This window comes from Cololabis saira, chromosome 12 (assembly GCF_033807715.1).
Source record: "Cololabis saira isolate AMF1-May2022 chromosome 12, fColSai1.1, whole genome shotgun sequence".
In the NCBI taxonomy this organism is placed as follows: domain Eukaryota; kingdom Metazoa; phylum Chordata; class Actinopteri; order Beloniformes; family Belonidae; genus Cololabis; species Cololabis saira.
Genome location: NC_084598.1, coordinates 18,948,804 through 18,967,554, shown reverse-complemented (window position 1 = coordinate 18,967,554; position 18,751 = coordinate 18,948,804). Strand labels below are relative to the sequence as shown.

Here is an 18,751-nt window from a genome sequence, read left to right as displayed (position 1 = left end):
TTATCCTTTTCATCAGAGGTCAGAAGAATTTAATCTGATAAATTTAACAGAAAATAAACAGTTACATTATAAAAGAGATAAAATACAGACAAGTTGTAGTTGTAGCAAGTAATTTTACAAGTCTAAATGAAACATTTGGTCAATTTTTTCGATGATTTCAGGTATACTCTTTAACGCAATGCCAAAAAGACAATTTTTTTTCTTCTCACCTGACACAGAATGATATGCAGGGAGCAGACCACCAGCAAGTTGCATTCAAACTTCCTGCAAATTTTCTCCTTGACGCGGTACTTCATGTCATCCGAGTACAGCTCATAGATGACGATCTTTTCAGGTAGCTGGATAGCGAGACGGTTTCTGTAGATGGCAATCTTCTTCACCAACTCACGGCATTTGATCCTCACTATTGTAAAAGAGGATATTGTGAGATGGTAGACGTGTGTGGGGCCTTGGTTAGGTAGGTTTCTGTGTCTTAGCCACCTGAGTTTTCTTTTTTCCCCTCTAGAAAATGTATTGCAAGTCGTCTATACTTTAAATACTGTCACTGTCAAAATTAATTGACGACTTTCCCTCTAAACAGCAGACTGTCTGCATTCAACAAATGATGAAGTGGAAGAGTGTGGACGTTTCACATGACCAGTGGTGAGTTGCAGATATGACAACAGCAATTGTGATGCCAAAAGACATACAACATATTAATTGGGGAGGCAACATAATAGATCCGTAGTCACTAACTTAGTCAACTGCTTATGCAAAACTCTACCTTTTTCCTCCGTGATGAGGTGTTGGACCATGACATCGGTCATACTGTCTCTATAAGCATAACGATCCTTGTAGAGGCCATGAACAGTACTGAAGGTAAGTTGGTAGCAGGCAATGGTCCCATCCTGGCAGCCCAGCACCTAGATAAGAGATAACAATGTAGCACAACATCCTATTAACACCTCTAAAAAAAGACTGAGGGAGTGGGAAAATTGTTCCTGTGGTTAAAGCATCTACACAATCGAGCTGAGAGAATCTGATAAGAACCAATTCTGTTCAGCATGCCTCATCACTTCAGTATGTTTTACAGTGCCTTGCAAAAGTATTCACCCCCCCTTCGCTTTTTAAGTATTTCGTTTCATTACAGCCTTTAGTTCAATGTTTTTTTAATCTGAATTTTAGGTGATGGATCAGAACACAATAGTCTGAGTTGGTGAAGTGAAATGAGAAAGATATATACATAAAACTATTTTTTAGAATGAAAAAAACTGAAAATTGGCATGTGCATATGTATTCACTCCCTTTGTTATGAAGCCCATAGAAATCTCTTCAGAAGTCACATATTTAGTGAAATTATGTCCACCTGTGTGCAATCTAAGTGTCACATGATCAGTACTGTACATATACACACCTTATGTGAAAGGCTGCAACAAGCAAGAGGCACCACTAACCACACTGCCATGAAGACCAAAGAACACTCAAGTGAGGGACAAAGTTGTTGAGAAGTACAAGTCGGGGTTAGGTTATAAATAAATATCCATATCTTTAATGATCCCCAGGAGCACCATCAAATTTATCATAACCAAGTGGAAAGAACATGGCACAACAGCAAACCTGCCAAGAGACGGCCGCCCACCAAAACTCACGGCAAGGAGGGCATTAATCAGAGAGGAAGCACAAAGACCTAAGGTAACCCTGGAGGAGCTGCAGAGGTCCACAGCAAAGACTAGAGTGTCTGTACATAGGACAACAATAAGTCGTACGCTGTTGGGCTTTATGGCAGGGTGGCCACAAGAAAGCCATTACTTTCAGCAAAAAACTAAATGGCACGTTTTGAGTTTGCAAAGAGGCACGTGGGAGACTCCGAAAATGTTTGGAGGAAGATGCTCTGGTCTGATGAGACTAAAACTGAACTTTTCGGCCATCAAAGAAAACGCTATGTTTGGCATAAACCCAGCACATCACATCACCCAAAGAACACCATCCCCACTGTGAAACATGATGGTGGCAGCATCATGCTGTGGGAATGTTTTTCCGCAGCTGGGACTGGGAGACTGGTCAGGCTTGAGGGAAAGATGGATGGTGCTAAATACAAAGATATTCTTGAGTAAAACCTATACCACTCTGTGCGTGATCTGAGGCTAGGACGGAGGTTCACCTTCCAGCAGAACAATGAGCCCAAACACACTGCTAAAGCAACACTTGACTGGTTTCAGGGGACACATTTGAATGTGTTGAAATGGCCTAGTCAATGCCCAGACCTCAATCCAATAGAAAATCTGTGGTCAGACTTACAGATTGCTGTTCAGAAGCGCAAACCATCCAACTTGAACGAGTTGGAGCAGTTTGGTAAGGGGGAATGGGCAAAAATCCCAGTGGTAAGATGTGGCCAGCTCATAGAGACTTATCCAAAGCTACTTGCAGCTGTGATTGGTGCAAAAGGTGGATCTACAAAGTATTGAATTTAGGGGGTGAATACATATCCACGTACCAATTTTCAGTTTTTTTATTTCTAAAAAATAGCTTTATGTATATATTTTTCACTTTTCACTTCACCAACTTAGATTATTGTGTTCTGATCCATCTCATAAAATTCAGATAAAAAAAAAAAACAACAACATTGAATTAAAGGCTGTAATGAAACAAAATACGTAAAAAGTGAAAGGGGGTGAATACTTTTGCAAGGCACTGTATATGCAGTTTAGTCAAGCTAAAGCTATAGAGCAACCAGGCAATATGATACATTTCTCCATCACAATACACATGCTTGTGATGGAAATCAATTTACCCACCAAGATATGTCACACTCCACCATGGTAAGTGGCGAGAGTGCCCACTTTAGGATTGTTAGCCCTTGGCTCTTGTGGTCAACCTGTTAGACCACACACCAAAACCATAGATATCTAACACTAGATGTCACACGGCCCTGTAGAGGCCGATGGATTTGCACACATTCAAACCATTGCCATATTAGGAAGGTTTTGGTGAGGGTTGTCAAGCATAGTGGACACATGTAGAAAAATGTTTCGATTTAATTGTGGGAATTAATGTCATTTTTTTTCTCCAACCAAGCACAAATACTTTCAAAATTGGTAAGTAATATTATATTTATAATTTTTCCTTTTGGTTTGCTTTAGTTCAATGCCAAGTGTATTGTTTCGTTGGGAGAATTGAATTTTCGAATAGTTACCATTTCTAACCTCCATCCAAAATTGTTCACGATGACCATAATAGATGTTCGACATTCTTTTAACCCAAATAGCCAAATCTAAATGTAAAGTTCTTAGATACAGTGATGCCATACTAGAATTTTCTTTTCTATAGAATAATACCAAGATGTGCTTGGAAACACATTTTTGAATACTCGACACAATACTTGTGAAATGCTTTTATACAGTATTACAGTTTATATATATATATATATATATATATATATACACACACACACATTATATTATAGATCGACCACACCCACCATCTAAAAAAATATGTACGGTCTGGAAACAATCCATAGGGCCTCCCCATCCAAGGGGAGGCACCAAACCTTTGCGTGTGGTAGGCTAGCGCTACGTACAATCAGAGCAACGAACATGGTGACATATTCAAGGTAACGAAAATGAGTGAACAGGTGTGTTGTGTTGATGAGTAAATCAAACTTTTCTTCTCTTCAAACAGCAAATACATTTAGGTGCCTTCCTACCTAAATCTTCCATTAAATTTTTGAAGAAAAAGTCTGAACAGATAGAACTGTCGATGCCAAAGCTATCTACAATTCTTACCATGTAAATTCAGCTCTGTTGTGATTGTGTTAAGCCCAACCAGGAACCCTATCTACAAAGATAGACTGATTTGACTGGCTCCGCCAGAATTTGGGCCTACCGTAATTAATGAGCTCCTATGGATTGTAGCTAGACGTACTTACAAGGCAGATTTTAATTTGCTAGCAGTACATCTACATTCCTAGGTTAGTTTCCTCGAGGATGATCCCAGAAATAACAGTGCTATTTATTCACACATAAACATATACAGTACAGACCAAAAGTTTGGACACACATATGTATACATATGTATATATATATATATATATATATATATATATATATATATATATATATATGTATGTATATGTGTCTAAGTGTGTTTTGAATTCTTGTCATTCTGTTCCTGTCACATCCATTATTATTCATAAGTAGAGAATATATGACTATATGGCTTCACCAGCTGTGAACTCACCACAAAGTTGGAGTCAGGCTTAACTCGGCATGTCCACACCCAGGTATTCTGCTCTCCAATGGTTCCTAACCGCACGCCATCTTTAGTGTACAGGGACACCTGTCTATCGGAGCCACCCATCACTATATATTCACCCTTTGAGAAGTAGCTGACGCAACACGGGTCATAGGTTAGCATCCTGTCTTTTCCAATCTGATGGAGACAAAGGGAAAATAGGATATTAAAAAGGAATATAACAAGCATTTCTCAGAGCCTGAGCCAATGCTTCCCACCATCTAGGCAGACACACTTCAAAGTCCCCAGTAAATTCAACCATCCTTTTGAGTCTGATGAAAAGACAGAAAAAGAGAAAGAGATTCTTTGGTTTAAATAGCCTCTTTTGTATTGGAGTTCAAAGTCCATTTGCTTTGCATCATATCAGGTCAACCAGTTCGGTCTATCTGTTTTTCCTCACTGCACAAAAAAGGTTTCCCTGAGAATGTCTAATTATTTGATTTCATTGTGAACAATCCCTGGCGTTGTAATCAAAACAGAAAGTTAATTTAAAGTGATAAATAAGCCAATGAAAAAGCATGAGCCTAAGGCATAACAGAAGAGAAATGAGGGAGAGGAAGGGCTAGAGAGGAGGCCATTAAAGCAGAGCAGAACCACCTCCAGAGTACCCTTTACGTTTCAACAGACCCTGATAGTCTGATAACAGAAGGAAATACAGACCCTAAACTCAATGAAGCATTTCCAATTCTATACATTTTGGACAAACAATCTCCAAGTTTCTTGTTTCCTATACCTATGGCAGTCTATGATGTGCAGGGGTTTAGTACTGTTTTTCGTGTGTTATTTTCTATTAGAGGGAAAATCTGCCGCTATTTCATCCACTAAATGGTCTTTTAAATCATTTAAAGGTTTTAAAAAGCATGTTGCAGTAACAGGACTCTGCACATACCGTTTGGAAAGGGAATTGTGGTGTCCATACTAAGATGCAAGACACTGGTTTTACAGTCAGGATTTTTAGCACACAGATTTTCAATATTCACCTGCTTTCCACTTAGCTGGTAGAAGGAGAGCTTTTGACCCCAGTCTGCCACAGCCAGAATGTCATTGTGTTCGTCCCTGCAAAATGAAAAGAGGTTAGCTGCAAGTACTCGTGACAGCCTTCTGTGCTGATGGGATTTTTGGTTGTTTAAGAAATCATGACAGTGAAAAGCAAGGAAGCCAACCTTCATTTAAAAGGCATATGGTCAAGTCTTCCCCCCAGCCTCCATTAGTGATGGAAAACTTTACAATGTTTTCATTCTGATCAGTCGTATGTGCATTCCAACACAGAGTATTGAATTACATGGTAAGCATATGTTCCAGTTCAACCTGTCAAAACTCAAATTAATTCCCAGAAACCAAATCTCTAGCATCTCAAGGGACACTTTCCCTAAATTACTTCATGGTCTGACCTCTATGGTGACTGATCGTAATATATAAAGCCATCTAATTATAACATATCCATCACCTCTCATTACTCCCACCTTTACCTTTATTTTCCCTTGAGCCGTTGGTTTGGTGGTCTACTACAGTAGCTAAAGGACTATTCCTGAGTTTGGCTGTAGAGGGCAACATCAAGTTGAGACCAGAAAACTGATCCAGGGTGTTATAATCCCCTCCCTCACAATTCAGTCGCTTCCCTTACAACTACTGCCACCTGCTGGCCCAACACAAAGTGTATGTAACACTGAAGTCTATGTAGTTTTTTACAGCATGTACTTTAACTAAAACTGATAAAGATAAGGAATCAGTCTTCTACAATTTTATAGTAGAATAATCAGAAGGGACTAACTTAGAGGGATTCCAGGCTATGGACCAGATCGGAGAGGAGGAGCCTCCAGGGCGCTCAATTTTGACCTTCTCTTCTCCATTCTTGTTCCGTATGCTCACCACTCCGTTCATCATGCCAAGGGCAAGGTACTGTCCATCATTAGTCCACCTGTAATCACATGAAACCCTGGCTAAAAGCCTCAATGCATCACATGAAAATGCAATCCTGTTGCAGAAGGTTACAACTAAAGACTCCACTTACCCACAACATGTTATTTTGCTGTTCACTTTGTGTTTATTTACAGATTTTTGCTCTGGTGACCACAGACCTACAATGTCAAAAATACAAGGATGTTGTGAGCTCCAGGTTGGCCTTCACTGTGCGAAAATATTTATCTATAAGTCCATTGTTGATTTAAACTCAAAATGAACTCACCAAAGTCACCAGATGAGCAAGAGGCAAGCTGGTGAGTGACTGGGTTGTATGAAACACACTGAATAGTGTCATTATGGCTGCAGATAAACAAACATACAAAAGAAAATTACAGAGATCATAAAATGCACATCGTGTAAAATTCAATTAAATTGAATTTTAGTTATAATTTTATTTATATAGCATCTATTACATTAGAAGTTGTTTCTAGGCGCTTTCCACAGATCCAGATAGTATAATGACACTATATAAACCTTAGGAATAGAGACTTACGTATACTTTAAAATACCCTCTAGTTTAGAGGTCCAAATGATAATGCTTTTGTCAGCTGACCCTGAAGCAAACCTTTTACCTGCAAAAGAATATGGTTGTTAGTGATAGTAAAAATGATCAGTGATCAATGATACAGAAAAAAAGTAGCAAACAAACTGAAAAAATGTTAAACAAAATAAAAGTGAAGTACCATCTTTGGCATAGGCCACACAGTACACTATATCTTTGTGTCCTTTTAAAGGCTGGATAATTGATCCATCTGCTGCATCACAGACCTGCAAAACGATAACATATTTCATAATAATAATGATAATGATAATATTGTCTACAGATACATGCTTTGAAAGAGCAAAGGACAGCCTTACCAGAACACGAAGCCCTGCAGCTATTATGATCTGGCTTCCATCTGGCTTGAAGGCAAGGTCATAAATGCTGTGAACAAAAATTAAATATTTTTTGCATTAATCTGAGTATATTAAAATAATATATAGGGATCCATCCATAAATTGCTTAAATGAATAATAATTCAAAGGTTTCCAGTTTGACATCTTGTGGCATAACACAGCATTTCTATACGACTTTATATATATGAATTTTCTTAATTTTTGTACAATCACCAAAACATAACTTAAACATGGGTGTGTGTGTGTGTGTGTGTGTGTGTGTGTGTGTGTGTGTGTGTGTGTGTGTGTGTGTGTGTGTGTGTGTGTGTGTGTGTGTGTGTGTGTGTGCAAAAGTGACACAATGAACAGTCTATGTAAATGTCTCAACCCTATTACTTAAACTTTCAAGTGAATATAATGAGGCATGGTAACATATAATTTCCCTTCAGGGATGAATAAGGTATTACTGAACTGAACCGAATTGAATTGAACTGAATGGGAAGCAGAGACAAAGGAATTCTTCAGTATTGACTGAATTTAAGAGTATACTAGAGTCCTTCTTAAGATAAATAAAAATACAGGTTTATTGAATATAAAATGTGTTTTATTTAAGCCGTTTGTAGAGATTCTCAATCATCCAGGCCATCCTAAATGCTTGAAGGCTACTGGACTTCTTTATTCTTTTGGGTCTTAATGATATTTCACATGTCAGCCAAAATACATCTTCCTTTCAAATTGACTGATGAGGGCTTTCAGAGTTATGAATTGTAGCTTCTACTTTCATACTTTGTGGATTACTGAAGTCACATGAGTCAAAGACGCACTGTCATTTTTCTACTGTTGTTTACCGAACCCGTTCCTTGTGTTTTGGAAATGTTAATCAAGGCATGAATGGCAGTGAAACCATCCAAGGAGGAGAATCAAGACTGCATAATGAGAACCTGAGCCCACCTGCCTTGATTTTTATTCTTAAAATTCTCTTTTTAACATGGATGGTTTCAACCTCTCCTTTCTTCAACATCTATCTTCTTTATCTCGAATATTAACTTTACCATCTTCAATCCCGTCCTTTAACCTTGAGATGCAGATGTACCACCGAGCCTTTACATGAGCAGTGGACTCTGGAGTGTTGTGCCATGCATTTCTAGAGCTGTTGTTTAGATCCTCCTGCTGTAAAGGTTCTGTGTACTCTAGTCTGCAGTGAGCTACACAGGCTCACTGCACTACACTGTTTTACAGGCATTAAGAAGAAATCTATCAGGCAGCTGCTGCTGCCAGAGTCCTTACAAACACAAGGAAACTGGACCACATTACACCGGTCATGAAATCACTACACTGGCTTCCAGTGAGTCAAAGGATAGAGTTTAAAATCTTACTGCTGGTCTACAAGGCACTGAATGGTCTTGGACCCAAATACATGCTGGATCTGTTAGTTCCTATGAAGCTCCCAGACCCCTGAGGTTCATTTGGATCTGGTTTGTTGTGTGTCCCAAGAACCAGAACCAAGCAAGGTGAGGCAGCGTTCAGTTATTCTGCTCCTCACCGGTGGAACAAACTTCCTGTAGACCTGAGGTCTGCTCAAACTGTCAGCTCCTTTAAATCAGGCCTAAAAACATTACTGTTTACTGAAGCGTACTCTTGAATTAAATACTTACCTGCTGTACTCTATTGCCCTTGTTTTTTAACAACTTGTGCTTTTTATTATTTTACCTCTTTTCTTATCTTTTTATTTCATTTATTTGGTATTTAAGCGTACTCTTAAATTAAATACTCTCTGAAAACTGCGAATGAGATGTGTACCTGCGGTACTCTACTGCCCTTAGTTTTCTGCAACTTGCGCTTTTTATTATTTTACCTTCTTTTCTCATAATTTTATCTCATTTTATTTGTTATTTACTTTTTAATTGTGTCTTGCCACTTTTAATGTTGATGTAAAGCACTTTGAATTACCTTGTGTTGAATTGTGCTATATAAATAACTTGCCTTGCCTTGCCTTGCCTTACACATGCAACATTGCTCAATTTGTATTTGGTTAACACCAGGAGGATGTGTTTCTTAAGAGAAACACATGTGTCACACATGTGTTTGGTTGTTTTTTTTACAATGGTCAAAACAAATAGAAGCCCCGATCATCTCTGGAGTGGATTTTATTGTCTGTGTACAGATAGTCCATGGGCCAGAGCCCAAAATTTCACTTGTCAGTACCACTCAAGGTGACAAAACTTACTTATGATTTTTGAAAAGATCCACGTCCGTAGATGATATTCTGGTATAATAACCTTCCTGAGTGGCAGCTGGATCATAGTTATCAGCTCATGAAGTTACCCATCCCCTTCAGAAAATTACACTATAGATGCTGGTGCATGTCCTGGTTTAGACTCATGTACAGGATATCTGTCAATGTTTCACAATATTGTCTTTGGTATCATTTTAAAGGGGACCTTTAAATCATTCATTCAAGCTAAGATGTGATACATTTCCTGAATCCTTATGGTTCTGTGAGTATTCCAGTTTTTGTATTTTGAGTCTCTGTTGTTCCTAGATGACACAGGGATAAAAGATAGTATATCGTTTAGGTGAAAATTGTGTAAAAATGTGTGTTGTTTATAGTTTAAAGAGCTGCAGTGACCTCTATGTTGGTCAGAAAGATTCACATCTTAGCTTGAGGTCCCCTTTAAAATGATACCAAAGACAATATAGTGAAACATTGACAGATATCCTGTACATGAGTCTAAACCAGGACATGCACCAGCATCTATAGGGTAGTTTTCTAAAGGGGGTGGGTAACTTCATGAGCTGATAACTATGATACAGCTGCCACTCAGGAAGGGTTATCATACCATAACCTCATATAGTATTACCTAGCGTATTCTATTTGGCTTATTCTTATTCTATTTGTCTCATCACCTTTTTAAGTCTCTCTCGGTGCAAAATAACAGTAATTCCCCCCTTTTCTTTTTTTACAATCTTCCCTACAAAGTACTGCTTCTTACCTGTATGTCATTCAATGTTATATGAGTTTAAAAAAGGTCTCCAATGTAAACAAGTGTAATGCTTTCTTGGAATAATGCCTTTTAGTTGACTTTGTATCAGCGAATCTGTACTGTCATGAAACTGTACCTGATCCTATGCAATTCTTCTAATAAATTATTCAATCAATCAATCAATCATACCAGAATATCATCTACAGACGTGGATCTTTTCAAAAATCATAAGCAAGTTTTGTCACCTTGAGTGGCACTGACATCTGGTCTGGCCCATGGACTAAGACAACAGTCGTTACATGCGGTCGTATTACTAAAAGACTGAGTTTATAAATGAATGAAATGTTCTGATGAAGCAAGTATTAGACACCGTTAGCTTTATGTCTCCTAAACTCCGATAAACGTTTGCAAGTCTAACATTTATGTTTACTCCGACCAGTGACTTCCTCTCAAAAAATAACATTGGCATGCAGCACCGTTTACGTGTCAAATACTGAGGAGAAATGCTGTAACAGAATGGATGCGATGCTAATGCTCGCTAGCCGGCTAACGCTAGTTTGCATAGCAACCGTTGCTATCCACCTAGCGTTACATCACAGGGTTCTGGGTGGAAATCTTTATCAGAATCAAGTGCACTCTTACCGTTCCCGGCCTGGCTCTTGCCATACTTTTACGGCTCTCATTTTCACATTGTAACCAGACAAAAGCCAGATGAATTGTTATTTTTATCTTATTTTTGTTGAGCAACAGGTCGCTGTTGGTCGGTCTCTGGTTGCCATGGAGCGCTCGGCTCCTACTGCGCAGACTCGGAACTACGCGCCACTTCCTGTTTATGAACCCGGCATGTGTGTGCTGGGCAGACTTAAGACTGATTTATGGTCCCGCGTTACACCAAAGCAAAACCTACGCCGTAGGCTACGCCGTACCCTACGGCGTAGGGGTCTGCGTCGATTTAACGCGGAACCATAATTCAGGCTTTATATCGGACAACCCGAAAACGAAGAAAGAAGCGTAGAAGACCCGAGCTGCACATCATATTTTCAGAAGTCAAGTATGTAAGGTTCAACAAAGGCGATTTCTTTGCTGGTAATTAATTCAGCGTCTGTTGCTTTTATATACTGTATATCTATTGTTTCTAATGTTACTTCTCCCACTTATACTTTAAAATTCCTAGATAGTTCACAGTTTCTGCCCCCAAGCTGTTGCTCTGATGAACTCTCACAATTAATAGAGTCTCGGAGAAATCCATTACCGTGCAATGACAATAACAATACTAACAGTAATTTAATGGCACTATCATGTGCTGTAACAATGCACCTTCCAACAATAATCATGTCTGCCTCATTCTGCTGCACCTTTCACTTTAAAAATTGTACATATGTTATTTAGAGCCTACCTCATACTACTGCACCTTTCAGTTTTTTAATTGTATATATGTTAATAAGTGCCACATTTATTTACTGTTTGCTATTTTTTAAATCTGGGTACAGTGAACGAAATTACTGGAGTCAAATTCCTTGTCGGGCAATGTTCAAACTTGGCCAATAAAATCTGATTCTGATTCTGAGATAACGTGTGTTTCTGCTGTAAATTCTAGGTAAATGTGACAGAACAGGAATGGCACCTGATGTACTGATAAAAACTCCAGATTATTCAACAGACAACATCAGTCAAAATACATAATTCTGGCTGTGATATGGAGAACAGTGCGGGTATGAATGACCAAAGTCATGAATCCCTAATGCCATCAGGGTGGATTAAAGTGGTTAGGCAGCGAAAAGGAGGCAAGACAGCAGGGAAACTGGATGTCTACATAATAAGGTAGGTTTGTGTTTTCTATACAATCTTGTTTTTATATAATTGTCCATCATGGATGGAGTAAAATCAGTGACTAACTGATTTATGTTATTTAAGTCCCAAAGGGCAGAGGTTCCGGTCAAAAGCGTCCCTCCAAGCTTTCCTTTTAGAAAGTGTTGAATGGAACTTGGACATAAACCTATTTGATTTCACCGCATCCAAAGATAATGTCACTACCTCGGAAACACATCCTTTAAATGCAAAGCCCAGGAGACGAAGGAAAAAGCAACCAGATGGACAGCAGGAGAAAAGCGATAAAAAGATGGATTCCATTCCAAGTAAATCTAAAAAATCCTCTTCCTTCCTCAGCAGTGATATTAAAGACAGAAAAGTAAGGACTCCAGAAGATACTAACTCTATTAACAGCAAAATTCAAGTTGAGAGTGTTGCAGACATAGAGGTTTGTGAAGACAAAAATGAGGAGATTGTGAAGGATTGCTCACAAACTGCATCATTAGGATTAGTGGATGATGTGAACGTGCAGAAGAGCCCTCAGAAAGTCGGGCAGCTGAGAGAGAAGCTCTTCAGACTGGCCCCTTCCAGTAATCAGCAGAACACTTTACTTTTTCACAACAATACACAGACAGACTTGCAGCTTTCAGTCCCCAGTCTGACTGTTGAAGCTGCAACTGGGAGTGAAACAGAAGGTGAGAAAGCATCAGACACAGATATCACACAGTTTCACTGCAAAGGTGAGAACAAGTCTAATTCTGATGTGGAGGCTGATGCTGACAGTCACCAGGATGTTGAAGAGGAGGTGTTGTTACCTGACATCACAAGTGGGAGCTGCACACCAATGTCGGGTTCCCAGAATAGTAAGTATGTTTTACACTGTTTGACAGAAATGTTTTAAACCCAGCATTCTTATTTTAGTTTGATTTTAGCACATCCAATGCACTATAAACCATTCAGTTTCACATTTTATTACATATAAGTAAAATCTTAAATTTACACAGAGTCTTTGAAAGCAGATTCCAATTCCTAAAATTTTCCTAAAATATTCCGTATTGTGTGTAATATCGTATATTCTTTATTTATTTCAAATTTGTATGTATGTTTGTAGGGTCATTTCTGCAGCTTGTCTGACAGTGAGATTATGAAAAGACTGTTGAGCCTAATTCCACAAAATTTGTTGGAAATTGCTTAGTTATTCTTTTCATATCTGTGTTTTCTGTCTGCTTGTAGAGTCCAAGAGCTTGGAAACTAAGCGGAAAACCAGCCCTTATTTCAGCAGAAAACCCCTTGGAGATGGTAATGTTTGAATAGTTTATTTAAATCAAAACACGTGTTCATGCAGGAGCTACATACAGTTAGGGTAAAAATGATGTCCCTGAAAAACTGAACTACGATTGCATCATTTTTAACATTTACATAGCAAAAATATTCTTCAAATTGTTAAGGTCCCTATTTGGTTCACTTTGATTTAACGTGCAATAATGTTTTCCATCTACAAAAGGTAGTGAAAATTGAAGTGGTCAAAATTATTACAACCCAAAGTGATTTGTGTTGCCAAACCTCAACTGACCATTAAACCAGCATCAGAACTTCAATCAAAGGACTCGTCACTTCAACACTGGAGAAACTTGTCTTAAATTCTTTTTAAGAAATGGTAATGTCATACTAAAATGTTCATCTGAAGCAGGAATGCTATACTTCAATCTCCAATCATTTCACAGTGTCTAGAACAAGTCCATGTTGCATCTTTGCAAAAAACGAGGAAATAAACTGTGAAAAACAAACCTTGGCATGGTCAGAAATACAAGATTTCCAAAAGCTTGGAAAGGAAAGTGTTGAAGGATTTGACAAGAATCCCTAGATGTCTACAAAGATTATTGGTTCAGGCTCTGATCACAGAGATGCTCCAATATGTCTGTGTCCTTTCAAAGCTAGGTATCCTAGTTTTGAGTATCAGCTGATACTGAGTACAGGTTTGATAGCAGTTACTAACATAGTGCCAGTTCAAGATGGCTAACTAAATTTTCCTTATTTTCAGCAGAACCGGTGCATTCCGATGCTGGTATTGGAATAGGAACAACCATAACTGCTGAACAAGTGTTTTCTGGACTTTATGTTTGACGGAAGGCTGTTGCTAAGGCTCTTTATAATAGTTACCTTGGAGATCATCATCCATGAAAGTTCAGTTCATCAGTGTGGGTTTGGTGTACTCAAATCAAAGCCAGACTGATGTTTGCCTGTTATTATCTGAAACACAGGGATAGGTTTTCTCTCTCTTTCCGGTCTCTCCTTTGGTCTCACCATGCACATCACCATATCAACATGCTTTTCATATCATATTTCATGTTCCCTCAGTGAAACATAGTGTTGGAAGCATAATGCTGTGGGGCTATTTCACTGTTTCAGGCACAGGGAACCTGTTTCAAGTGAACAGGATCATGAATAATCTGATTTTGCTGTTATTCTGATAAATAATGTAAAGAAATCTGCTGCCAGTCTACGTTTACGTCACCACTAGGTTATCCCAAAAGGTAATGAGCCAGAACATACATCTAAATGAATTCAAAAACTTTTTGAAGGAAACCATGTCAATGCCCTGGAGTGGCCGAGTCAGAGCCCAGATTCTTCTGAGAATTTGTGGAGTGGGTTCATGCTTAATGTCCAAGCTTTGAAACCACGCAATTCAGATGAGCTGGAACAAGTTCTCCTGGAAGAAAGGGCTGAGATCCCTCCAGAGATGTCCCAACTGCTCAGATACTGTTCTCAGCTGTGAGTAACAAGCAAAGGCTACACTAGTGATTAGGAAGACTGTCATGGGCTAAGATTTTTTGCTCTTGGCTCTTTTTCTTTGTTGTTTCAATTGAAGACATCAGTAAAATAACTTAATATAACTCCATGGAGGGCAGCACGGTGGCTTGGTGGTTAGCACTGTTGCCTCACAGCAAGAAGGTTCCCGGTTCGACTCCCTGGCCCGGCAGGGTCTTTCTGTGTGGAGTTTGCATGTTCTCCCCGTGCTTGCGTGGTTTTCCTCCGGGTACTCCGGCTTCCTCCCACAGTCCAAAAACATGCATAGTAGGTTAATTGATGATTCTAAATTACCCGTAGGTGTGAGTATGTCTTGTTGTTTGTATATATGTGGCCCTGTGATGGACTGGTGACCTGTCCAGGGTGAACCCCTGCCTCTCTGATGAGCTGGGACCCCGTCACCCTGCAAAGGATATAGCAGGTATAGAAAATGGATGGATAACTTCATGGAGATTTCTCTGGGACTCCCAGCAGGGCTCTTTCTATGTGGAGTTTGCGTCCTCTCCACATGCTTGTGTGGGTTGCCCGTGGGTACTCCGGCTTCGTCCCGCAGTATGTCACGTTAAATGTGTCACGTTAAATGGTGATTCCGAGTTCCCCTCAGGAGTATGTGTGTGATTGTTGGTCTAAATGTGGCCTTGCAATAGACTGGTGACCTGTCCAGGCTTTACCCCCATCTTTCACCTGAAGAGAGCTGGGATATGGTCCAGCGACCATATGTGTGAACCTGAACCTGAATAAGAATAAGCGGATATTAGATAATGGATGGATAAAGATTTGTCTCATCTTTTGGAACCAAATATATTCCGAACATTTTTTGGTCATGGTCGACATTAATTTCCAAAAGTTAATGGGTTTGTTTGATTTCATTGTGATGCCTAATAATTTTGACCCCAATTATATCAACATTTATGACATTGAAGCTGCAGTTTTAGTAGAAATGTGCTGTCTATTCTCAGGAATTAGCCCACCTAGGAGGAAAGCCTTCAAGAAATGGACACCTCCCCGCTCTCCCTTCAACCTCGTTCAGGAGACCCTTTTCCATGACCCTTGGAAGCTCCTGGTTGCCACTATTTTTTTGAACAAGACAAGTGGTAGGTTCCAACATGCACACATCGACACATTTTGAATATGGAGCTCTAACCAGCACTGAAACCTGGCTTTTTTTTTTCTTTTTCTATTACAGGGAAGATGGCCATTCCAGTGCTGTGGCAGTTCTTTGAGCGTTACCCATCTGCACAGATGACCCGGGAAGCAGACTGGAAGCCCATGTCTGAACTTATAAAGCCACTCGGTCTGTACGAGCTTCGAGCCAAAACACTTATCCGCTTCTCAGGTAAATGTTTTTGCAGGCTGATAACTTACTGCCTCCACTTCTGCATACTGCACACTTATAACACATCTCATTACAATGTTCATGAGTCTGGCTTCAGGGAGAACATGTCACGCTGTATCAGTGCCAGAAGTCCTGATGTTCATCTTCCTCCTGTTCAGATGAGTATCTATCGAAACAGTGGCGCTACCCTATCGAGCTGCACGGTATCGGAAAATACGGCAACGACTCCTACAGGATCTTCTGTGTTGAAGAGTGGAGACAGGTGAACGTAATCACAGCTGTTTTATTTTTGTTTACTTGACAGGGATGAATACATTAAACATTGTTAGACTTCCAAGATTAATTTATTTAACACGGTATTGAATTTTAACATACAATAAAAAGTTGCTCTTAAACAATGAAAGAAGTCAGCATAGAAGTGCAGAAAATGAACATTTGAGGTTTGAGGTGTATGTGTGTACGTGCCTGGGTGTGTAGTTTGTGAGGTAGAAATGAAACTACACAATTATTTCTCACAAACCTTTTCTTTTACAGGATTTCATTGGTGTTGCAACTCTGAAAGTTAAATATCATTTTTTTTTTCTCTTTTGTTTTCATCACAGGTGACGCCTGAAGATCACATGTTAAATAAATATCATGCCTGGCTCTGTGAGACCCAGGAAACATCGGGAATATGAAAAACCTCAGGGGAGAGACTGCTGACAAGATTTTATTGTGATCACGAACACTGCAGTCAACCACAGTATATTACCATGAATATGAACCTGTCTTTTTATGCCTAAATTAGTTTAAAATTATGTACTAATATCCTGAAATTAAGTTCTTAATGTTGAATAAAATGTTTTAACTGGTCAACAGTTGGGATGATTTGGTCTGTTATCCATTCCCTTGCTCGAGTTTTTCTCTTTCTACATCGGGTTCGTTTGCTGCCACAAGATAATGTTCTTTTGTTCTGAGTTCAGACGCATGGTGTGTCCGTGCAGCAGTTTTCCTTTTACGGGGGGGGGGGCTAATTGCCATGGAAACTGTTGCTACTGCGAAGTACTCTGCAAACGCACTGGCACGAACAGGTTTATCTCTAGCTAGTGACTCTACATTAATTTGCTGTATTGACATTTTGATTTAATCTAAAGGGGCTGCAGCTTTAACAGGACATTCTGCTAAAAATGTAATACTGTATAAAGTTTAAAAACACTTGGAGACTGGACTCTGGAGTGCAGCCAGACCAATCCTGAAAGAAGATGAAACTGCGTAAGTAAAATTAACTTTTTTCACTTGCTATTTTAGTGTCATTAGTTGTGATTAAAGTTTGTGCCGTTGATGTGTTCGTTACGGCAGCAGCCATCTCTACAGCTTCAACACCTATTTGTGATCCTCATCGGGCCCCTCCTGCCCACCAGAGTCGCTGCCTCCTGGTCGCTCCTGTGACATTTCCCATCATCCCACACTCTGCTAAGGTACCGACAAGCAGTCAGGTGAGCAGAGGTTTCCTGATTCTGGCCTTGGGTGTCCCGTGAGGCGGATTTTTGCTTTGCTGACCAAAAAAATGAAGGTGAAAAAAAGGGCATAATCAAATAATTAATTCTGCTTCTCAAAGATTATTCCAAGATTAAATCCTTTGCACCCACCTTTGGTCCCTAAACGCACCGTCAGCTTGGAGACGCCAGCTGTTCACCACCACAACCACCAGAGGACACTCATAATGCAGAGGAGAGAGAATCATAGGTAGAGTAACCTTCAAACTTGATTTTTATTGATATGTACCATAGAATCACTGTCATTTCTATCTTTGCTTCTGGTAACTGAGATCAAAGTCACTGACCTGAAGTTGATGTGTCAGGTGTCACCAGGTGTGGCAAAAACCCTTCTATGGAACCGCCAGCGAGAGAGAAGAGTACAAGTAAAAACTCCTCTTGAACTTCACCACTGCTCTAATGGACCAATATTTCTTTATCAGACACAAAAATAGAAAACCTTTCCTTGATCGCTGCAGGAGGGCATTGCGGGAGGACTTAAAGAGGCAAATAGATGAGAAACGTGTGGCACTGAAGCTGCAACTGGCCAATAAAACGAAGGAAGCAGAGTATCTCAGAGAAGTGGACTGCCTTGCCCTATCGAGTGAAAGAGAGCAGTGGATCCGGCACAGGAAAGGAATGACAACCTACAGAGATGTGAACAAGACGGTACAGTCCCACCTTTACATTATGCTTCCACTACTAAGGTTTCTAAATGCTTCCTAGTGTCTGTTCTTAGCTTATGGCAAAGTAAGAAGTGTTTAGTTTGTCTTTGTCTTTTCCTCTTGTGCATGTTTTATGTGTACAGCTAATGGAGCAGAGCTGGAGGGAGAGAGCACTAACACGTTCCCAGGAGGCCCTGAAGGAGAGAGAGCTGCTGCGCCTCAACCCCATTAACTGGAGTGGAACACTGAAATAACTTAAACCTCTTAGTCAAAATCTGAGACTCCAGCCACAACATGGTACTTAAGTAACCATGAGTGTTACATTAAGATGAGAAAAACCTACACGGTTAAATGTAGGCCATGCAGGACAGGGGGTCCTGAGGACCAGGGTTGAAGACGACTGACCTAGAGACAACTTCTGTTGTAATAGACGCTATATAAATAAAATTGTGGAAAAAGAATGTAATCTTGGAATATTGTAAAATTGTCAAGTGTAGTGTTGGGATTGTTTTCTTTGTACACAAATAA

The 18,751-nt window shown here is 39.6% G+C and overlaps 3 protein-coding genes across 4 annotated transcripts in view; 2 read left to right on the top strand and 1 right to left on the bottom strand.

The window, feature by feature from the left end:
• ift122 (intraflagellar transport 122 homolog (Chlamydomonas)) overlaps window positions 1-10,879 on the bottom strand; it is a 29,878-nt gene extending 18,999 nt beyond the window's left edge. Inside the window, exons 1-11 of the mRNA XM_061735862.1 lie at window positions 10,734-10,879; window positions 7,090-7,156; window positions 6,915-6,999; window positions 6,725-6,803; window positions 6,455-6,531; window positions 6,281-6,347; window positions 6,041-6,187; window positions 5,250-5,325; window positions 4,216-4,407; window positions 764-902; window positions 210-403 (exon numbers count right to left, since the gene is read on the bottom strand). Coding sequence (XP_061591846.1) covers window positions 210-403; window positions 764-902; window positions 4,216-4,407; window positions 5,250-5,325; window positions 6,041-6,187; window positions 6,281-6,347; window positions 6,455-6,531; window positions 6,725-6,803; window positions 6,915-6,999; window positions 7,090-7,156; window positions 10,734-10,774 — 1,164 coding nt within the window. The 5' untranslated portion in view covers window positions 10,775-10,879. The remainder of the gene's footprint in view (window positions 1-209; window positions 404-763; window positions 903-4,215; window positions 4,408-5,249; window positions 5,326-6,040; window positions 6,188-6,280; window positions 6,348-6,454; window positions 6,532-6,724; window positions 6,804-6,914; window positions 7,000-7,089; window positions 7,157-10,733) is intronic.
• A 137-nt stretch (window positions 10,880-11,016) lies between these two features.
• Window positions 11,017-16,902, top strand: mbd4 (methyl-CpG binding domain protein 4). Of its 2 annotated transcripts, none has more exons than XM_061734815.1 (8): window positions 11,017-11,142; window positions 11,689-11,912; window positions 12,006-12,763; window positions 13,134-13,199; window positions 15,668-15,802; window positions 15,895-16,044; window positions 16,203-16,306; window positions 16,647-16,902. In XM_061734815.1, exons 2-8 carry the CDS (start codon window positions 11,788-11,790, stop codon window positions 16,719-16,721), a joined length of 1,413 nt encoding a protein of 470 aa, XP_061590799.1. In that variant the 5' UTR covers window positions 11,017-11,142; window positions 11,689-11,787; the 3' UTR covers window positions 16,722-16,902. The 2 variants fall into 2 exon arrangements, with proteins under 2 accessions (XP_061590799.1, XP_061590798.1); XM_061734814.1 differs by having other exon boundaries at window positions 11,090-11,177.
• On the top strand, window positions 16,903-18,737 carry LOC133456339 (uncharacterized). Its single transcript, XM_061734816.1, has 6 exons — window positions 16,903-17,295; window positions 17,383-17,519; window positions 17,642-17,769; window positions 17,885-17,944; window positions 18,038-18,227; window positions 18,367-18,737. Exons 1-6 carry the CDS (start codon window positions 17,286-17,288, stop codon window positions 18,475-18,477), a joined length of 636 nt encoding a protein of 211 aa, XP_061590800.1. The 5' UTR covers window positions 16,903-17,285; the 3' UTR covers window positions 18,478-18,737.
• The last annotated feature ends 14 nt before the right edge of the window (window positions 18,738-18,751 follow it).

What these genes read in the sequence shown, in the direction of transcription:
- LOC133456339 (XM_061734816.1), top strand. An exon ending in CAGAGGAGAGAGAATCATAG is followed by an intron (nt 17,770 to 17,884) that starts GTAGAGTAACCT and finishes TTGATGTGTCAG; the next exon opens with GTGTCACCAGGTGTGGCAAA. An exon ending in AGCGAGAGAGAAGAGTACAA is followed by an intron (nt 17,945 to 18,037) that starts GTAAAAACTCCT and finishes TGATCGCTGCAG; the next exon opens with GAGGGCATTGCGGGAGGACT.
- mbd4 (XM_061734815.1), top strand. Translation starts at nt 11,788, where the DNA reads ATGGAGAACAGTGCGGGTATGAATGACCAAAGTCATGAATCCCTAATG. An exon ending in CTGGATGTCTACATAATAAG is followed by an intron (nt 11,913 to 12,005) that starts GTAGGTTTGTGT and finishes ATGTTATTTAAG; the next exon opens with TCCCAAAGGGCAGAGGTTCC. An exon ending in GTGTTGAAGAGTGGAGACAG is followed by an intron (nt 16,307 to 16,646) that starts GTGAACGTAATC and finishes TTTTCATCACAG; the next exon opens with GTGACGCCTGAAGATCACAT.